This window comes from Temnothorax americanus, unplaced genomic scaffold (genome assembly GCF_048541705.1).
Source record: "Temnothorax americanus isolate GAGA-0224 unplaced genomic scaffold, ASM4854170v1 Scaffold4, whole genome shotgun sequence".
Taxonomy (NCBI): domain Eukaryota; kingdom Metazoa; phylum Arthropoda; class Insecta; order Hymenoptera; family Formicidae; genus Temnothorax; species Temnothorax americanus.
Window position 1 is genome coordinate 4,029,451 of NW_027509547.1, and position 19,926 is coordinate 4,049,376.

Below are 19,926 nucleotides of genomic sequence, written 5' to 3' on the forward strand. Positions count from 1 at the left end.
GAGGACGGCTGTCCGTCGCCCTCGTCGTTCTTCGTGGCAGCAGATAGCGTTTCCCTAAAACGTCCTGCTACCGTCGTAGCTTTTCGGTTTATGAGCGGAAACCCGACCATTTAATTTCCCATGAGAAATTGCGCGTGTTTTCTCCGGGCCCCGCGTACACGTCCGACGTCCGTCGTCCATTCATTCATAACGCGCTACTCCTCGCAGGCCGAGAGGAACGCGGCGACGCGGCAGCGGCGACGACGTCGTCCGCGAAGTGCCCATTTCCGAAATGGTCACGTACCGGCTGTACGTCACGTGGATACCGATCTTTAAAGCCGCACGCTCCCGATCCTCCCGGTCCTCGGGGCTGCGATCTCTCGCGCATTATGCCGGCTCGTCCTCCTCCGGGCGTCTATTATCTTTGGCGTGCCGCTCGTTCATCTTTTTCATCGTGACTATGATCGATGGCGAAAGCGTTCTGGTTCCGCGACGTTTATATCTGACTGCGTGAAAATTACATTCGTTATATGGTTTGATACCGCAAACCGCCACCCGAAGTCCCGAGGTACCTCGTCGTCGTGACTCGGGGTATTATCGGAATTTAACGCCTTCTGACTCTGGGGGTGAGGTCTGTTGGAACGGTCCCAAAATTGATTAGACAAATCAGTTTAAATGAAATAAAACAACCTCGAATGTAGTTCGAGAAGGGCAACGTAAACATGAATCTCATACTCTTCTCCATTTTATTTACCTCGACGAAAGTTCTTTAAGAACTCCAGGAATCATTTCAATCGCGCAGTGATGACTCGTCGTACGTTCAGATTTCTTTTCATAAAAAATAATACAGGTCTGAAAGGAGTTACACATGCTCGTCATGCCGGAGTTTAATTAAGTTTTTGCTTATACTGCGTTCGACGCATCGTAGATTCATCAACGGCGGAGAAGTCGTCATGGAAAATGTCGAGGTTTCCCATTCGCCGTTAATTTTAATTAGACCCTTATTTTTTCACGCGGCGATACCGTAATGACTGAACTCTCGCGAGACCTTTTGCGCGCGTGATTTTCCCAGAATACCGGTTCTCGCGACGCGGTAAAAATGCGGGGTCGACTCCGCTGTACATATAGGTAGCGAGGCGCGGATCACGTCGACGTGGACCCGTGGAGAGGAGAATCGCGGCGTGATTGCGCCTTATTAGGAATGAGCCCGACAAGTCCGAACGATGGGGAAGCGACGATTGTCTGACTGACGGAGGAGCATCGTCCTCTATTTCGCGATCCACCCGGACGGGATCCGCGATATGAGGCACCGACCAATTAGGGGCATCGCGATTCTCAAACTCGTTTTAACGAACCGTACTCGCTGCCGTCCCCTGCATTCGTGATGGGCTCAGACCGAGATTTCGTAATAAAGATGAATCCTCGCGAACTCTCGTGATGTTTTATATTCCGATACATTTCATTACGATGGTCTGATATTCCCGACGTTGTATATTTTCTCCTTCTAATGTGACTAACGAAAGACTAAAAGTTTTAGCAGAAATTATCCATTTACTATTTTTGTACGTAATTTTATATCATACTGCTTAACCAAAATACACGATTAAGTTGACGTGCAACTTGTACATTTAGTATATTCAGAATAAAAGACTTTTGTATTGTTACTAGATTTTATATTGAGCGACCGAAGTTCATAAATGTGTATACGTGATAAATTGCGAGTTGCAATACGAAAAGAAGGACAGAATTAATTAGAGTTAAACACAGTTGTGGCTGTATATAGAGATCTAGCGATATAAAAAATTTATTTTTATGAGAGCGAGAGAAAGGATACGTCTTTTCAATCTTTCTAAAATTCCGCACGCGTGCTATTTTCAGTTGTCACTCGAACGAACGTCTATTCCTGCGCGATTTCGTCTCCTGCTCGGCCGGCACCAGCGGCGGCAGACTTGCGCGATGGCTGCAACCGGACAGCTTCGTGGATCCCACTCAATGCGAGGCGTTATATTCACGAGAAGAAATGAGATGCGGATGGCCAGCCATCGTCACTGTACTCACGAGAGATCAATACGGCGAAGTGGTGCACGTGCCCGGATTGAAGGTATTTCTCCTTCTCGGATATCGCGATGCGAAGCACGCGGCATCGGGTGAGTTATAAGATATACGTCGAGAACGCAAATCATCTCTTTACAGATCGAAGTCAAAGCGGTGCCGATCGACAAGACGGATATCACGGACTCCGACCAGAGTAGAAAGATCCGTCGTGTCTCTCAACCGGACCCCATGACATTTGGCGGTCACCCGCAACCATCCTTGGACGTTCCGTACGAGGTGACCATCAACAACAAAATGTGCTTCTACGCCATTACCATCATGAAGGCCTATCAGAATTACTCGTTCGAGGAGCTGAGATTCATGTCACCCGCCGTGAAGAGGTCGAGCGAGAGTATGCTGGTCAGGCCTAACGGCGATGGAAGTTACAGCGCTACGTGGACCCCATCCTCCGTCGGATGGTACTCGCTGATGATTACGGTGGATGGTTACAACATGGAGGATGTGCGTAGTAGATCATTTAGCTCTCGAGAATACTCGTGATATTCAGGGCTAGACGGAATTCAATTCTAATTTCTGCTTTTGTAGTCGGAAATAAGCTTTTGAAATTAAAATAGGCTTTAGGTAGACTAATCCAATTCCGCTTTATTTAGAATTACAAAGTCGAGGTGAAGGAACCTCCGCAAGGCATGCAACCACCAACTCAGAACATTGTTAAAAAGCCTCAGCTTCAGCCGAGCAGACTCAGAAAATTCGTGGCGAAGAACAGCGCCGGCTTGAGAATACGAGCCCATCCGTCGCTGCAAAGCGAACAGATCGGATTCGTCTCGGTTAACGGCACTATAGCTTTCGTTGATGAGGTAATACCATTAACAAGCTTTAATTACTGACGCTTTAATATTGAATTTATTTTAAAGCTTGCTCTAAGGACGAACAAATAAAACATTTTCGTTAAAATCGAAGATGTCGGAACGCAAAATCGGAAAAAATATTTTGTTTATTCTTATCTTGTACAATTTTCATTTAAATTATTCTTCTACACATTTTTAAGACGAATTAAATGTTCAAGTGTTTAAGATAATAAATTCTTTCTGTTTTTGTTTGGCTAGATTCATAATGACGATGGTGTCTGGTTGCGATTAAACGCAGAGACGATCAAGGAATACTGTAATAGTAGTCATCTTGAGGCCTGGTGCTTACAATATAATCAACATTTAGGAAAAACTCTGCTTCTCCCTGTGGAGGAACCAAAATCCATTTTGGATCAAGTCATCAAGGAGACTATTTTGCGGAAACGTCCTGACACTAGCGATGAGTACGTAAGAAATGTCTCATTTGTCATCCATTTTCGACCATTTCTTAATTTAATGCTTGCAGCAAGAGAAAAACGGTGACTTTCGACGCCGGAAGAAGTATGATAGTCGTGAAATGTGGGGCTTCCGGACACAACATTAGAAGCAAACCGAGCTTGAAAGGCGCGCCGATCGGAATGTTAGCGCTTGGAAATACCGTGACAGTTCAAGAATATGTAAGTTGATCTATTACTATTAAGTACCCGCATCTCTCCTTTTATATGGCACTTCGTGATTCATCTCTTACAGTGCGTAAATCACGAAGGAACTTGGGTGCGCATCGATGATGATTCAGTGGCTAAATATTGCTTCGATAAGGGTCGAGGCGTAGAGGCATGGTCGCTTGCGATTAATAAACAGACCAGCGTAATTTATATGAAACTCGAGCAGGAGTTAGAAAACGATCCGATTGAGAAGAAGCCGATGATACCGGACCCAGCCCTATCACCAAGTAATAAAGGTTTCGATTTTTCCGTACCTTCCGTTAGTCATGAAGGCTTCAACTTTACCACGCAAAATTACACACCAGATACGGCGGAATCTATTGATGGTTGCAGCACAAACCCATTTGTTTTTGGCTCGTACAATCAACACGACTCCCCAGGTATATCGTCGTAAAAAGAAATCCAATTAAATAACTTGTTGCATTCAAACATTTGTTAAATGTATGTGTTTTAGGAAGCGAACGTTTCACACCAGAAAAAGCTGATGGCACGCCAAAGTTCCCGAAACCTCACTCCAAGGAAAGAGTAGCGAAGGAACGGGAAAGAGAAGGTGGCGGAGGAAAATTTAGCGCTCTTCAAAAATGGCTGAGAGGGGATGACAAATGTCATAGAGAAAAAAGAAGTTCTCCGGGCAGGTATTTATTCGCATGTGTATATTCTTCTGAAAAGTTTTTAATATTTAAATCTTCAATGGAGTGCAATTTTTTTAAGTTAAAGGATTTATTTATGCAGTTTTTTTTTAATTTTAAAAATTTCTTTTGAGTTTCATACATGAACTTCGAGATTATCGATTTTTTCGTGCATAAAAGTTAAGTCATATTGCTTCATCTTATCGTAAATTGCAAATTCTTAAATTTTTTAAATTAAAAATTTCCTATTAATATATAAATATACAAGTATCCATCTTAGCATGTATTATTAATGATTTTCAGAGATTTTTCTGAATTCATGGGCGTATCTGTGAAGGAGTTGGTAAAAGCGATGGGAGAGAGCCGCGCAAATGGCAATGGAGCGACACCGCCAGAAACTCCGCGGCGAATGTCAAGAAGTTCTTCGCCAAAGAATCCCCAAGGTGGGTCACCAAGATTTCACAGCCCTTCTTCCAGTCCAGTCCCAATACCCGGTACGTATGTGTTACTTGCATTGCGTTGAATACGTGTGATCATCATTTCTCTATCAAACCTCTGATTTATTTCTATAATTCACTTTTAACGTTATACGTTCGTGTGTGTACTTTTGTATAATTTGGCGTTACAATCGCTTTGAAAATGAAATTATTTCAGAAGCTGTGAGAACGGATGCTGATACTTGTAAGATAATATTTTATGTATTCACGTATTTTTTCTCTATTGTGTATTAGAATAAAGACATAATATTTGATATAGTAATATTATAATAAAATATACGATAGATAATAGAACAATTTTAGACAATTATATTAACTATGATATTGAATACGCTCTATATGTGGATTAGTTAAAACAAATTAGTCATGTTGATCTTAGCTGGGTCCAGTCGACAGCCAGCTGTTTCTGGCAATTGCCTCTTCCCTCCTGCTGCTAACGCACCAGGTACTCGCTGCTATCCTATTGAATTACCGTACTGGAGTTGTAAGATATCGAATAGTGCACAATTTCTGTATCTTCGGAGATTTCTTGTAATTATCACCATTTACTTCACATATAGGATTGATGGCACGATAGAATTCACTTCGTATTGATCAGTGAATATTACGATATCGTATTATGCATGCGCGATAACGTAGTTGCAATCGGAATGGCACGCGACATCGTTTCGTTCTTTGCACACGCATGATACGACTGATTACATACGCACAAAGTAAACTCTTTATTGCGCAATCCGAGAATGTGGTAAAGCTTTGCGATTAAGATATACTCGACACAACATAAATATACTACAATTAATCAAAATTATTAGGTGGGAGAAGCGCGATAGGAGGGGGAGAGAGTATGAGTAGCAGCCCTGTACTCTGCGGCTCCCCCCGAAGTGTCGGCCTCTCCCCGTTAGGTAAGATCACTAATACACGCTAATTCACCCTATCCTATTTACAATACATTGAGATTTGTACTACAAACAGTTATAGTACAAGCTGTAAGATTCCATATTGCTATTATTTTTACACTTTAATAAATATCAAGATACATATTACATATCCTTTGAAACTTTTAATTTTCAACACGTTCGCACGTGTCTGCAAGAGTCTGCACGATTTAAACTCTTTGAATGAATTGTAATAAGCGAATGTTGTAAATGTCTTGCTCTGTCACTACCAGTAAGGTGAGAAACCGATATCCTTGCCATCTGAATTAAATATCCGAAATGTGTATCTTCTGAAAATTGTGCAACTTGATTGTTAATACATTATTGTTGTTTTTCTTTTAAAGTGTCAGGAGGGATGGTTGACAGTATAACGTCGCAACGTCGCGGCTCAACGCAAAGCGATACAAGTGCCTTGGTTAGCAGCCTGACGAGAGATCCATCACAGTCACCGAGCGGTATTAGCACTACTGCCAATACGCGTGATCTATCACCGAGTCCAAGTTGCAGTTCTTTACATATGAGATCTGAGGGCAGCATAGCTAGTCCGCCCGACACTCCCAAGAAGGAATGTGCTGTAAGTAATGTAGCGTAAAAGCCTTCTTTCCGATAAGCTTAAACGCTTATCTTTCTCGATAGAAAAGACACGTGAGAAGACTTTTATACATAATAGCGTCTATAGAATTATGCAAAGAATTCAGAAGTATATTGTTTCTTAAAGGATTCGCAAGAAAGTCCGCGCAAGGTATCTCAAGCGCAAACGCAGACAAGCCCCGAGAGCGCTACGACGGCTATGAAGGGTCATTTCAACATCGGTTCATCCGGAGTAAAGGACGAGCGACACTCGCCGAAAATGAACAGGAGAGATCACATGAAAGCCGTGAAAACGAGAGCAAAACGTGCTATGTCACCCGCCAACGCTCAACAGAGTCCTAGTCCTAATCGTGCTCTAAATTTATGTAAAGACAAGGTGAAAGAAGCGATCAGTCCTTCCGTGGCGGAGTGCCTGAGAGCTGTTTTCGCTGCGTTTTTGTGGCACGAGGGAATTGTACACGATGCTATGGCTTGCGCTAGTTTTCTTAAGTTTCACCCTAGTTTACCGAAACAGGGTGCACTGGTCGTAACCAGGCAAACCATGGTGCAATCCAGCGATAAACAGCAACAGGAGCAAAAAGCACGTCAGAGACACTCCGTCGAGGTGACGAACGCCGGGAATTATTTGCACATTCAGCCCAGCACGTTGGAGACTCTCACGCGTTCAGCCGCAAATGCTAATGCCAATAGGAGTAGGAAAAAGCAGGAGATCACGATCAAAGAAGAAATTCAGGCGAGTACGGGCAAGCTTATTTCCCTGCCTGAATTTCATACGGTCGCGGTACTACCACCGGCGTTAAAGAGCCTAGTTTTTCTATGGGAAGAACTCAGTACCAATTGCCTGCAAGCCATCGAACAACAATCAATTCTGCCCAGTCCCATATCGCAGATACAAACGATGAAGCTGGCGAAACGACCGATACCGGAGAAACGTCCTAGAGAGGAGAAAGTGAAAGAACGTGAGAAGAAAGGCAGCCGGAAGAAGAAGGAATGGAAGCCTATCGGCAGAGCAAACGCGTCTGAGGTTTTAGCGGGAATTGAACGCGAGACTATCTGTGAACTTTGTGGCTTGATGTTCCCACATCCAGTCACTTATCATATGAAGATGATGCATCCAGGCTGCGGCTGGCACGCGGGCGGAAAAGGATACAACAGTGGCGGAAATTATTGCGTTGGGTGGGCAGGCAATTGCGGCGATGGCGGGGTCGGTGGTAGCTCGTGGTATCTAATCTGTGACACGTGTAGAGATAAATATCTGAAAGCCAGAAAGAGTAAGTTTGCGAAGAAATTTGTCAGCGGGATTTCTAAAAGAAAGAACGGCACGAGCAAAGTCTTATCTCCGATTAATAGTCCCGGCGGAAACGAAACTCACATAATTATGAAGAACAATGCGATGTTTCTGTTGGATCTGGCTAGCGCTTCTGGGTTTAATATCCCTAAACATCAGAGACGACCGTCACAGACTTTATCGTCCGTAGCTGAGAATTATAGCCCTCCCGAGGCAACAGGACCATTTCCGCCAACTGGACCATTCCAATGTTTGCAAGCCTTAGGTGTTCATCACTCGCAGAGTCACGACGAAAGGTATTACGAAGAAACTCTGAGACGTGAAAATGGACAACAAAATAATTATGAGGGAAACAGCGGCACGTTTAACAATACAAACGGCAGGGTAAAAAAATATTTTTTTTTTCTATTTATAATAATCGGCATCCCTTTAATCATCATCGTCTTACTTGCAGCCATTATCAGAATACCCAACGAGTGATAGTGATAATGAAAGCGGCAAAAATCGTAGCACGTTTCATAGATCGGTATCTATGTCTACCGGTGCACCTTGGGCCAGAAATAGTAACGATGGTAGAGTCGTTATGATGCGGAAACGAAATAATAGCAGTAGCGAAATGAATAACGGTACGATTTTACTTTAAATGATAATTAAAAATAAGCCGGAGATAATTTTTTCCCGAATAAATATTGATAATGTATTTTGCTACTTTTCAGAGGCGGGTTCTTCGCTTCTATGTTATCCATCCGCTGCACTGCAGAAACTAGTGCCATCAATGGATCAATCTGCTATAGTATCCACTAGTCAAACCGAAGTAGCGAGTAACGATCGGATAGAGATTCTCATGAGACCTGTAATGTTGTTCGTTCTTCAACAGCACAACTTGCAGCATCTGCAGCTTGCGATGAAGCAAGCGTTGCGCCGTGCCGCCTGTCGAGTTTACGCGATGCAGGCGTTAAATTGGCTTTTGAGAAGCGTGACGCAACCAATTTGTTTGCACGACTTACTTTGGTGGTTCGTCTCGTCTCTTACACCGGTTGTTCCTTCTGACAGTACAGATGCGAACGATGATGATAACCGAACGGAGAAGAAGGAAGATCACGTAAGTGATATATTTTCAATAAGAATTTATTTGTTAATGTAAACGAATATGATATTTAATATTATAATATACTTTTTAATTTGTAGGATATGATTGGTGTCAGCGAGCATCCTCTAAGTGATTTAGTAATAGCCGGAGAGTCCGTACATCCGCTACCTATTGTGTTTCATACTTTACTGCAAACAATTGCGGATTTAATGCTATTACCACCACTTGGTAAGTTGCTTCAGCAAATTAAAAAAGATATTTAATAAATATACTATAATAATATTGATTTATAGGATCTCCGTTACAACAAGCTGCGATTCGATGTTGGGGTATTCGATTTACGCCAGCAGATCATATGTTTCTACACAGAAGTCACGTATTTAGCAACATCAGTAAAATTCTCTCACGATCCGAAGAAGAAGAAGATGTTACGATGAGTATGCACGAGAGCCATCAGTCGACAGTTTCACAACAGATAAACAGTTGGGTAGAAGCTTTGAAAGACTTAACGTCCAGCGTTGAGATCAAAGCCTCTAGTAGACAAGCCATGATTGGTAGCTTAACAGACAATTCAACAGAAACATTTTGGGAATCTGGAGACGAAGATCGTAATAAAACTAAAGTGATTACAATTCTCTGTGGCGCTCACTCTTTACCCAGGATGTTGTATGTACACATCGATAATTGCCGCGATTTAACAGTAAGTTCTTTTTTTTCCATAAAACTGACGTGCTTTTGTCAAATAATATTTGTCTAATTTGAAATTTATTCACAAGCATAAAGTATCCAGCGTAACTTTCCTGTCTGGTGTCAACCCCGACGAGATGATAAAATTAAGATCTGTAGAGATCGAAAGTAGATCAGCTGGTTGGATTAATTGCCCCATCACTGGTAATATAAAAAAAATTATAATTATTAATATAAGATGAACGTTATTCAAACATGAACATATTCAAAGAAAATGTATCTTTCAAGAATGCTAATTCTGCCCCTCTACATGCAATAATATAATTTGTTTAGGATTTGTAATATTTTTTTTCACAGATCAACGCCATATAGTTGTGGGTATGGAACTAAAGGGCCCAGATAACTCTCTGAGAGTTCGTCAAATCAGAATGCTGGGCGAGATTGAAGGAGGATCTCTGAAAGTAGGAAAACAGCTAAGCGCACAGACTATACAACAAAGAAATTGCGAGGCAGAAACTTTGAAGGTGTTTCGACTAATCACATCTCAGGTGAGTAGACATGATTTATCGTAATTTACCTTTCATTGTAACATTTTCTGCAATGTCGCGTTGCGTATTACAGGTGTTTGGTAAACTTATACAAGGAGAAAAGCAACAACAGATGGAACCGACCGAAGGTGCTAATGAAGATTTGGAGGACAGTAACGATCTCCGGGAGCATATGGTTGGAATATTGTTCAGCAGAAGCAATTTAACACATTTGCAGAAACAAGTGTGCACTCATATCGTGCAAGCGATTAGAAAGGAGACTATACGCTTGAGAGAAGAATGGGAGACACTTTTATGTTCGCCGACGCCCGCTAATAGCGTGTTGAGCGACAATAGTGATCTTCCAAAAGCGGCCGATACTTATTGCTTCGAAATGCTTTCTATGGTTCTTGCTCTAAGCGGTAGTTCTGTAGGACAATATTACTTATCGCATCAGACTGGGTTATTAAAAGATTTACTGAGCTTATTGCACACCGGATCGGCAAGGGTGCAACGTCAAGTATGTTTTATTGGCGTTGTAAAATTAAACGTGAGGTTTGAAATAATTTTCGCTACAATATATTGTTTTATATTTTTTAGGTAACATCTCTCTTACGACGAATATTGCCCGAAATTAAACCTGAAACACTAGCGAACGTTATAAACGTCGAACGACTGCCGCCTACTGATTTCAGCATCGTATCCGCAGCGAATAGCGGTTTTACTCATGCTTCGGAATTCGACGAACATTCCGCCGGAATTCTCGATGTATTTTTAAGCTGTATTGCGAAAGCATTAACTGTGCAAGTCAAAGTAAAAGGAAAGGAAAACAACGGAAAAGCGCTTCAAACTGTTTCGTTAGCTACCAGCATTCACCCGAAAAGTTATGTTGGAACGAGATGGTGGTTACGGGGCTGCATGACGCGTAAGCTGGCCGAAGTGATGATTCAACTTTTGAAGGACATGGCATCGGTGAGTATCACGATTGGTTCGTTTTGTAATACCTAAACTAATGTCTTCTTTATATTAGGGTAAGTTATCGGACGAATGGGCATCTGTAACGAAAGCGGCTATAGCGGAAAATATCCTAAACTTAACTAGACTGAACGAGAAAAGTCGCGATCCTACTGAATGCCTTCGATCTCCGACGTTATGGTTAGCACTCGCTTCTCTGTGCGTTTTGAATTCGGAACACGTAGAAAGATTGTCGTCTGGTCAATGGAGCGGTTCTGAAGGACAGCCACTGCCACCTCGGGTAAAATTATCATTGCATTTTCAAACTACCGTGTACAGTGTAAGAGTAACTGACTTTGTTTTTTTTTTTATAGCCAACATGTAGTAATCACGATGATGACGAAACCACGGCCATTATTCAATGTAACGTCTGCGGTAATTTGTGCGCGGAATGCGATAGAATTCTACACCTTCACAGAAGAACGAGAACGCATCTCAGACAAGTGTGTAAGGAGGAAGAAGAAGCGATACGGGTGGATCTTCACGAAGGTTGTGGACGAACGAAGCTCTTCTGGATCTTGGCTTTGGCAGATAGCAAGACGCTGAAGGCACTGATAGAATTTCGCGACGGCGCGCCCAGGAAGCCGGTTGGCGCCACTACTGGTATTTGTCGATTTTGCGGTACCACGGGAAACACGGGGTTACTAGCAATAGGCAACATTTGCGCCGATCACGATTGTCAGGAACACGCGAAAAACGCGTGTAACATGGTCCACCCTTGCGGTCACATTTGTGGGGGTGTTAGAAATGAGAGAACTTGCCTGCCTTGTCTCCATCGTTGCTTACCAGGGACCGATTTGAAACAGGACGCCGATGACATGTGCATGATTTGCTTCACCGAGGCCCTGTCTTGCGCACCGGCGATTCAGTTGCAGTGCGGCCACGTGTTTCATCTGCATTGTTGCCGACACGTCCTGATGAAGCGTTGGGTGGGACCACGAATCACATTCGGCTTCTCTCTGTGTCCGATCTGCAAAATACCGATGGATCATCCGACATTGTCCGAACAATTGGCAACTGTGAAGGAGCTCTACGAAGACGTACGAAGGAAGGCGTTAATGCGCTTGGAATACGAAGGCTTGCACAAGTAATATCTTCTCGTCAATACTTGAACATAAGATCGACGTGATATATAACTGTATTGAAATTATTTCGTTTTTCCGCAGGGCCGAAGGAGCTTTTGCACCTGGCGGTCGTTATCAAGACCCCGCTGCTTACGCGATGGAACGGTATGCGTATTACGTGTGCTACAAGTGTCAGAAGGCTTACTACGGTGGCGAGGCGCGCTGCGACGCACAGTTAGGTGGAGAATCGTTCGACCCTGCCGAACTAGTATGCGGCGGTTGTAGCGACGTAGCGAGGGCACAGATGTGCCCGAAACACGGGGCAGACTTCCTCGAGTATAAATGCCGATATTGCTGTTCAGTGGCGGTATTCTTCTGCTTCGGAACCACGCACTTTTGCAAGCCCTGCCACGATGACTTTCAGCGTGTTACCACTATTCCGAAGAGTGAGCTGCCTATGTGTCCCGCTGGTACGTAAAATACGCTTTTCTGATTCTCATAACGGTAATTATTTTCCAAACGTATAACACTGATTTTTCCTTTCGAAGGTCCCAAGGCTAAGCAACTGGAAGGGGACGAATGTCCACTGCATGTGAAACATCCACCGACTGGAGAAGAGTTCGCTCTAGGTTGCGGCATTTGCCGCAACGCGCACACGTTCTAAGCCTCCAGTGCTGTTTTGTGATTTTTCATAAAATTTGGAATTGACGCAAATTACAGTAGGATATATTAGAATGAAACGCATCCCTTTAATACGGTGATAAGCCTGCGGACGCGAGAGGATATACCTGTTAAGTAATGAATAAGCCGTTTCTATCTCCGTAAATTTAGTAATTTAGCTATTGACGGTAGACAGAAATACGCGTAAGCTTGTGTATCAAACTTTCTTATGCAAATCAAGAAGCGAGTTTGGATTGTACGTCACATGCACGATATAATAGAGATATCCATATACAATTATGACTCTTAAGTATTTTACTTCGTAAAATAATGTAATTCTCTATACTATTTATAAGAAATGATCGAATAATTAGTATCGATAAATGATACTCGGATGATAATTATTGTATGTAAAGGAAATGTATATTTAAGAACTTATGTTACTTTAAATATCATTTAAATAATAGAAACGGGTGATGATGATAGATAAAATCAGGTTACATAATTTATATATACATATATATATTATTAACATATAATTGTATACATTATATATACAATATATATAATTATACGTACATACATACATATACCTATATATATATGTATATATGCATATATATATATATATACAAATAATTATATATATAATTCTATATAATTATATACATATATATCAAATCCTTTATGTCTGGATGCATCTCGATAAAGCAGTTGACAAGTCACTCTAATAATTGCATTTTGCGATTTTCATTTGTTTTTATACTTTTTCAACAGTCGCGTGTATGTATATGTACACGCACTTAATATTATTCCTATTACTCGCTCGATGCTCATAATATTTCAAATACATTATTTCCGCAAATAACTGTGTTTAATGGTCGTGTACGCTTTAAGCTTAGAAGCTTGTAAGAATCAAATGACAATTGCGAGTGTCATTTTGCCGATACGTTCCGAGATTTATACTATTTATTTATTATTATCGTACACAGAGAGAGAGAGAACTTGGAAACCTCGCTATATTTTGCGTTTCACCAATAATCCCTTCTCAAATGAATCGACGTGATACGTGTTACGCGCATTAGTTGTTGTTATTTATGTTCTAAATGTATAAGAAAACATTAAATGGCGAAGAATCAAACGGGTCGTTTTATTTCGCATCGCGAGACTTTCACTATCGGTGACTATAATAATTAGAATTAGCGTTAGACGAGATTACAGTATACTTGCAATTCTGGCAACGCAGAACAGCCATAGTGTAAGATTCTCGCAATATAACTAGATGTTATACTATTGCTACAATATTATTAGAATATTCTGCGTTGGCTAGGAATGTAGAGACAAAAAGATTGAAACTGAAATGTCCTAGCTTTAACTTTGCAAAATCAATCGCGCTATCGTATTGCATTTTCGCGATAAATTCGGCGATTAAATTATTAAATAATAATGTTTTGTAAATAGATAGATATATATATAATTTTTCTTTTATTAGTTGACATGTGAAGAGAGAAATGAGAGCTTGCGATGAGTTATGTAGTCAGAGATATCGCTGTAAGCAATTTCTGTCGGTTGAATTTAAGTTTTATGATTATTATATATAATATATTGCATTTCCATATGATAAAGTCGATCAAGCATTGACTTAATCGGAAATTAACTTATCAATACGTTATACTATTTTGTTAATGGATACAAATATTAATCTCGTTATTTCATACGTGGGAAAGGAGATTAGAGATTAGGGAATTATACAGTTTGAAATTTCGCTGTTCAGTAATTTCTGCCGGTTGAATTTTGAATTAATCGGATTACACGTATTGCGTAATATTACCGTCTTCGTTTAAAACGGAAATTACGGAATATCTGCAAGAATAGAAAAGATTCTCACACAATCGTTCCATCGTTGTTTCCGCACACGGACGAGTTGGAAAATTCACGGATTCACGCGTCCCACCCGGCCATCGGCCGCCGACCGCCGACGGCGGCGGCGATCGATCCAAGATGGCGGCGACGCGCGGGCGCCATCGCGCGGCAGTGCGCCGCGAGCGGTCTCCGCGGAACGTGTGACGTGTGTGTGTGTGCGCGCGATCTTGACGTTTTTCGCCTCGATCAGCGGTAAGTTTGCCTTTATTTACATGCCGTTCAACAATAGTTACATAATCCCCGAGACGCGTCGCGCGCCCGCCGGCGGCGAGCGCGGGTTTCCCGTCGCGCGACAACCGACACGGCACGGCAGCCGTCTCTGCTCCGAGAAAGAGAGAGAGAGAGGGAGCGAGACACGGCGAGCGGGTGAGCAGACGTGTGAGCTGCTCCTACGCGCGTTCGTGCCACCCTGACAGCGGCATTTCCGCTGTCATAGCCTCCGCGGCATCGCCGTGTTTATTTTTATCGCGAATCGCGGTCGCGTCTCCGGTCGCCAGCGAAATCACGTTTCGCCGTCAATCGCGCGCGAGTCTCTTTCTCTCTCTCTCTCTCTCTCCCTCAGTCGTCGCGCGACTCGGAGCAGATTCGGATATTCCTCGTCCCACGCGATTCCCGCGAGGAAATTAACTCGTCGTGAAAACGGCGCGGACTTCCGGTCGTTCGCCCTTCGGCGATCACTTCGCTTCGTACTCCTTTCCTCCCCCGCGACGACGTCTTAACCTCACTTGCAGGCGCGCGTTCTGTCAGCTCGCAGGGGATGCGCGCGACGTCGCCTCGTCCTCGGATAAGTACCGTCCCTGACATTGCGCTGGTTCATTCATAACGTGCGTTTAATTGCGCCTACCGTGCCGCACAGGACGTGCCGTCAGCGTCAGCTGCCGTTATGGCTGCTCCGCGATATTGCTTTATTTACGACTCTCGCCGAGACATGTTATCCAGTGCGCCGGCTCGAGATATATCCTTTCGGTTAATATTTAATACCTGACTTCATCTCGGATTTAAATAACCGCGAGCTGGGTTAATTTCTGTTTATGTACGAAAATTATATTTGCTTCTCAACACTCTGCGTATAACATAACTTGTATAGAGTAAGCTTATTTAACCCTTTGCATGTATGCTCTGGGCTCTGATGCTTCGTGTAGGCACTCTCCTTTATGAAATTCGAACTGAAAACGCGTGGCCGCCTTGTATATTATATATTTGTAAAGGGCCTTCTCTCTGGTCTTTCTGACCCTTCTTTCATTAGATGCAAAGGCCCAGAAAATCATTATTTATTTGTAAAGACACTCAGAACGCTACGAAAAATTGCACATTTAAAGGTTAATGTAATTTATATTTATATTTAATTTATAAAACATGACTTATATTTATACATATTTCATTCATATAAATATAATTTATTGCACGATTGCGCTTGAAAGTTTATAGTTGAAGCCAGATACGAGAGAGAAATTGTTTCAAATTTCGTGCGGAACGCTAATTAAATAATATTTATTTAATTAAAAAAAAAAAGGGAACGGAATGCGTGAAAAATTTGAAAGCAGAACGCGCTTTGAATTTCGGGGCAAGGATACACGCAAAAAAATGTGGACACCTGTATTTATACGTGTGTGTTTATCGCCGAGTAATGACGTCCGCACGAACAGGTGGTTAATGTTAATATCGCATTCATCAAGCCTCTTAGTCCCGCGATTCCGACGAGATTTTGCTGCTGATGTTTTTTCTTCGTTCATTCTTTTTTTTTTTTTTTTCACGCTCAGTGCAGATGAACGGTAAATCACGCGGCGTCTCGAGATTTAAATCGATTTCGCTCATGGCCCGACTGCGTATCGCGATCGAGATTAACGCAGACGAAACGTTTTTCTCTGCTGTGCATGTCAGCCGAATCGGCGCTAAAATCTCAGAGGTACTTAAACTCCGTAATTTCAATGTAAAACTATTTGAAGCACGAGCGGGATTAATTTGTCAAATGCAGTTGTATACAAATTGAAATAAAATTTCTCACACGTGAGACACGCGAGAAATCGGACGCGCGAAAGAACGTTTAATAGAACGGGTGATCTCGTCGGGTTGTATATAACGAGATTTACGAGACGACTCAGACGACGATATAGGCTCCACCTCGAGAACCTTCTTGGGGGAGCCGTCGCGAAGCGAAACTGGTTCGGACACGTGCGTAGCACGCGTCGTAACGTCGAGCACGCGCGCCTGTCGCTCTTCCAGACGAAGCGCTAGATGCGCACAATGCACCTATCTCTTTGAGCGAGAACGCTCACCGTTTTTCCACCGAAGTGAATTACCTGTCACCAAGGTGCACGCACGTGTGCGATCGCCTCGCCGCGAATCGCGCGGGACGCGAACTGTTTAGTTTGATATGAAAATTCATGAAGGCGTTCTCTACGATTATTATTATTTCCCGTAACCGCGGTTGCGGTTTTAACGCGCCGCGCGGACCGCCTTTTAATGGAATCGGCTCTCCGAGGCATTCGGGGAACCAGTTTCGGCGACGAGAGATCGCATCGTACTTATACCGTTATTTTTACCCGTATACAGGTACCTACGAACTGCGATCAAACACATGTTGCGATCGGCACGCCCGATAATTGGATCGGCGTTATTGATATACAAATAAGTATTCGGGTGGGAAAAATATTGCTCTTGTGACGATGCCACACATATGGAACATTGTTTCTCTATATATAAGCGTACCTGATTATTCATTATTTAAATATAATTTATTTAATTCTTGAGTCATCTATATATATAATAAAAGGCACCCTGGCTTCTTAAATTGTTAGAATATAATTTAGCATTTTATATAACTTATATTGCGATGTTAAAATAAAACTACTTTACGCTGCCTAAAATACGAATATTGAAATGTGAGGATTAGATGAATATAATAAACGATGAGATCTTTGTGGCAATGGCGCAATTTAATGTTTATGTAAAATGCTAATATAGTTGTTGCTCAACACGCAACCTTCATGCCCACGTGCTCGTCATTTAACACACGCGAGATGTTTCCCCGTTCTAAATTAAAGCGTAGAGAATCCTAATATTTGATCTAATGACGCTAATTAACTGTACCATGTGCAAATTATTGAGAATCAGCTGTGTCGTTATATATTGATATATTTCATTTTGCACGTATGTGCATTTGAAAGTGTAAAGACAACTTTACATTTTCTCTTTGGTTCGATTCCTTTTCTTTCGCGGCGCGTTTGCTGTTATAATAGAAAGTTAAAAGATGTCAAACTTGTCGCATCAGTGGGTACGTGAGGTGCATTAATTATGTAAATGTGTTTGCGAACGCATCTCGTATATATGCACGCCTTTTCTTTGTCGGCAAGTTGCCCGATTGACTATAGAGATAATTAATCGATTGATAAATGAACTGTTATGTAGGCGGAAAAGTGTTATAAGTCAATATAAGACATTTATCTTATTTATAAACTGGAAAGGAAAGTTTATGAAAGTGCATATAATAAAAAATATGATTGATTTGTTATAAGGACATTTTTTAATGATTTTATAAATAAGGAATCTAAATATAAAAACTCTAAAATGAACAAGAAACGAACTGTATAAGTTTAACTTTGATTTTCAGTAATGAGAGAGATTTGACTCAGGGCTTGTCTGAAATTTTTTAAACGTTGCGTTCATTATAATATACGTCCATGAAATATATTATTCAGTGGTATAATTTGCATGCAATTTTCGTATAATATAATGAAGATGTGAAGTGGAAAGTCGCCAATTTTGTTCGGTGAATGCGTATAACTATACGGTGTTTTTTGTGAAGCAACGGCAGGAGATTCTTTTCACGCGAATTTTCTTGTCGCTCGTAATCATCCAGCAGAGCGGCTCGCGATATTTAAATGTCGTCGTTTCATCGTATTCAGAGTGTGACCAAGGTGTGCGTACGATGCATTCTAAACGCATATAAGTTCCGTCACAGCGTGCTCTCATTAGCGCGATTAACGGCATTGTAATCGGCTGCGAGTAATTACAGGTTGGCCAAGAATCGCGTCTATTCTTATCTTCTGTTATTCGAACATTATACTATAAGCGATTCGTCGTAGCGATTTCTCGTCTTTAAGCGAGAACAAAGACTTCCCGATTCTTTCAGTAGCAATCTTACAATTGCCAACCGCGGTTCTTAACAGAGAATTCCTTCTTCGCCTAATTGCCTCTCGACGTATGAAACGAAGTGCCCTACGGGTTCTTCTTATCTATTACTTTCCTTGTCGGTTAGCATGCTAGTTTATCGATCCTCCTCTTTCGCTTGTGAAGATTTTATCGGTAACAGACTGAACAACGTTATACTTTAAAATTAAGCTTAATGGTGAGAGATATGTGTCTTGTATTATTAATTTACTTATCTAAGAGATAAATTTTCCAAACTTATTTTTTGATCTCTGAACGTTTTTACTAATGACATATACGAATAACTTTAGAAGGAAGTTAGTGTACTAAATATATTATTATCTATAATAAGTATAAGCCATGTACAATTTTAGCTTTAACTTGAGAACATTAAAATTATCATAAAGCAATCTTTATGAATAAATAAATTTTGACATTTTCACTTATCGGAGATCTTATAACAATAATTTTTGCTATTGTCTTTTTGAGTGCCGTTTCGAGAAAATTAGAGAGACTTCTATTCCATATAAAGGATAAGTCGAGACTTAGCTATTTTTCCTCTGTATGGTAGTTAAAAATAAAGATTCCTTACTCTTGATATCGATTTCGATCATAATAGCCGAGTGGCTTCCAATTGACGAGCTCTCGCTGTACTATAACTGTATCAGACCAAGGCGCGACACTTCGTATATAACGTATAGATCAAGATCAAGGTTGTGGAAGACCGGCGCGGCGCTTCGGAGTTATCGTGACAGAGAAACTCGTTGGTCACACGGGTTCGACATTGCACATTTACCGTGCATACGCAACGACCCGCTGGGCGACCGAGGCAACAACGCAGGCTCGCTTACGCGTGCACACAAGTGCGTAAGAGCCTGGCAAGGTGAATGCGCCTCCTCGGAACCGGCGCGAGCACCTTCGGTGCTTCGGACCTTCTTCCTCTCCTCCTCGACATTGCGGACGGCGCACCGGCTGGTTCTTCCCGCGATCTCGCGTACACTTGCAGTCCGCCGCTCGCCGAAACCGTATAACCGTCGATGACGACGCTCTTCCTTGTGGGACCGCGACTCGGTATCTCCAAAAAATGGAGCAGGAATTTTTATTTTGATTTACCTTGCGATCATACATCTCTCGGACGGTATTTTAAAAGTCAATTCGGAATAAAAGTGAAACATGTATGTCACTTGGAACTTCATCGAAACTAATTTAATTAGTGCAGCGAGTAGTTTTTAATGAGATCGCGAGTTATCTTGAATTATTACCTT

At 41.9% G+C, this 19,926-nt stretch overlaps 2 protein-coding genes across 17 annotated transcripts in view; both read left to right on the forward strand.

Annotated features, from left to right (window-relative positions):
• The window catches only part of Hiw (MYC binding protein highwire), a 175,142-nt gene extending 161,412 nt beyond the window's left edge, over nucleotides 1-13,730 (forward strand). Inside the window, exons 18-43 of one of the 16 annotated variants that reach the window (XM_077415420.1) lie at nucleotides 1,858-2,080; nucleotides 2,173-2,535; nucleotides 2,685-2,891; nucleotides 3,141-3,346; nucleotides 3,409-3,559; nucleotides 3,633-3,834; nucleotides 3,913-3,987; nucleotides 4,062-4,242; nucleotides 4,540-4,730; nucleotides 4,891-4,917; nucleotides 5,113-5,178; nucleotides 5,546-5,635; nucleotides 6,013-6,242; nucleotides 6,387-7,931; nucleotides 8,002-8,173; nucleotides 8,264-8,649; nucleotides 8,736-8,865; nucleotides 8,931-9,337; nucleotides 9,414-9,528; nucleotides 9,682-9,872; nucleotides 9,946-10,371; nucleotides 10,452-10,823; nucleotides 10,882-11,106; nucleotides 11,180-11,952; nucleotides 12,032-12,399; nucleotides 12,478-13,730. In XM_077415420.1, the coding sequence (XP_077271546.1) occupies nucleotides 1,858-2,080; nucleotides 2,173-2,535; nucleotides 2,685-2,891; nucleotides 3,141-3,346; nucleotides 3,409-3,559; nucleotides 3,633-3,834; nucleotides 3,913-3,987; nucleotides 4,062-4,242; nucleotides 4,540-4,730; nucleotides 4,891-4,917; nucleotides 5,113-5,178; nucleotides 5,546-5,635; nucleotides 6,013-6,242; nucleotides 6,387-7,931; nucleotides 8,002-8,173; nucleotides 8,264-8,649; nucleotides 8,736-8,865; nucleotides 8,931-9,337; nucleotides 9,414-9,528; nucleotides 9,682-9,872; nucleotides 9,946-10,371; nucleotides 10,452-10,823; nucleotides 10,882-11,106; nucleotides 11,180-11,952; nucleotides 12,032-12,399; nucleotides 12,478-12,593 (7,438 nt within the window). In that variant the 3' untranslated portion in view covers nucleotides 12,594-13,730. Of the gene's footprint in view, nucleotides 1-1,857; nucleotides 2,081-2,172; nucleotides 2,536-2,684; nucleotides 2,892-3,140; nucleotides 3,347-3,408; nucleotides 3,560-3,632; nucleotides 3,988-4,061; nucleotides 4,243-4,539; nucleotides 4,731-4,890; nucleotides 4,918-5,112; nucleotides 5,179-5,545; nucleotides 5,636-6,012; nucleotides 6,243-6,386; nucleotides 7,932-8,001; nucleotides 8,174-8,263; nucleotides 8,650-8,735; nucleotides 8,866-8,930; nucleotides 9,338-9,413; nucleotides 9,529-9,681; nucleotides 9,873-9,945; nucleotides 10,372-10,451; nucleotides 10,824-10,881; nucleotides 11,107-11,179; nucleotides 11,953-12,031; nucleotides 12,400-12,477 lie in introns of all 16 variants that reach the window. The other 15 variants (XM_077415414.1, XM_077415415.1, XM_077415417.1 and 12 more) reach the window with 15 other exon arrangements.
• Nucleotides 13,731-14,601: 871 nt separating this feature from the next.
• LOC143902478 (WD repeat-containing protein 47) overlaps nucleotides 14,602-19,926 on the forward strand; it is a 62,599-nt gene continuing 57,274 nt past the window's right edge. Inside the window, exon 1 of the mRNA XM_077415432.1 lies at nucleotides 14,602-14,704. The gene's annotated coding sequence lies outside the window, so the exon portion shown is untranslated. The remainder of the gene's footprint in view (nucleotides 14,705-19,926) is intronic.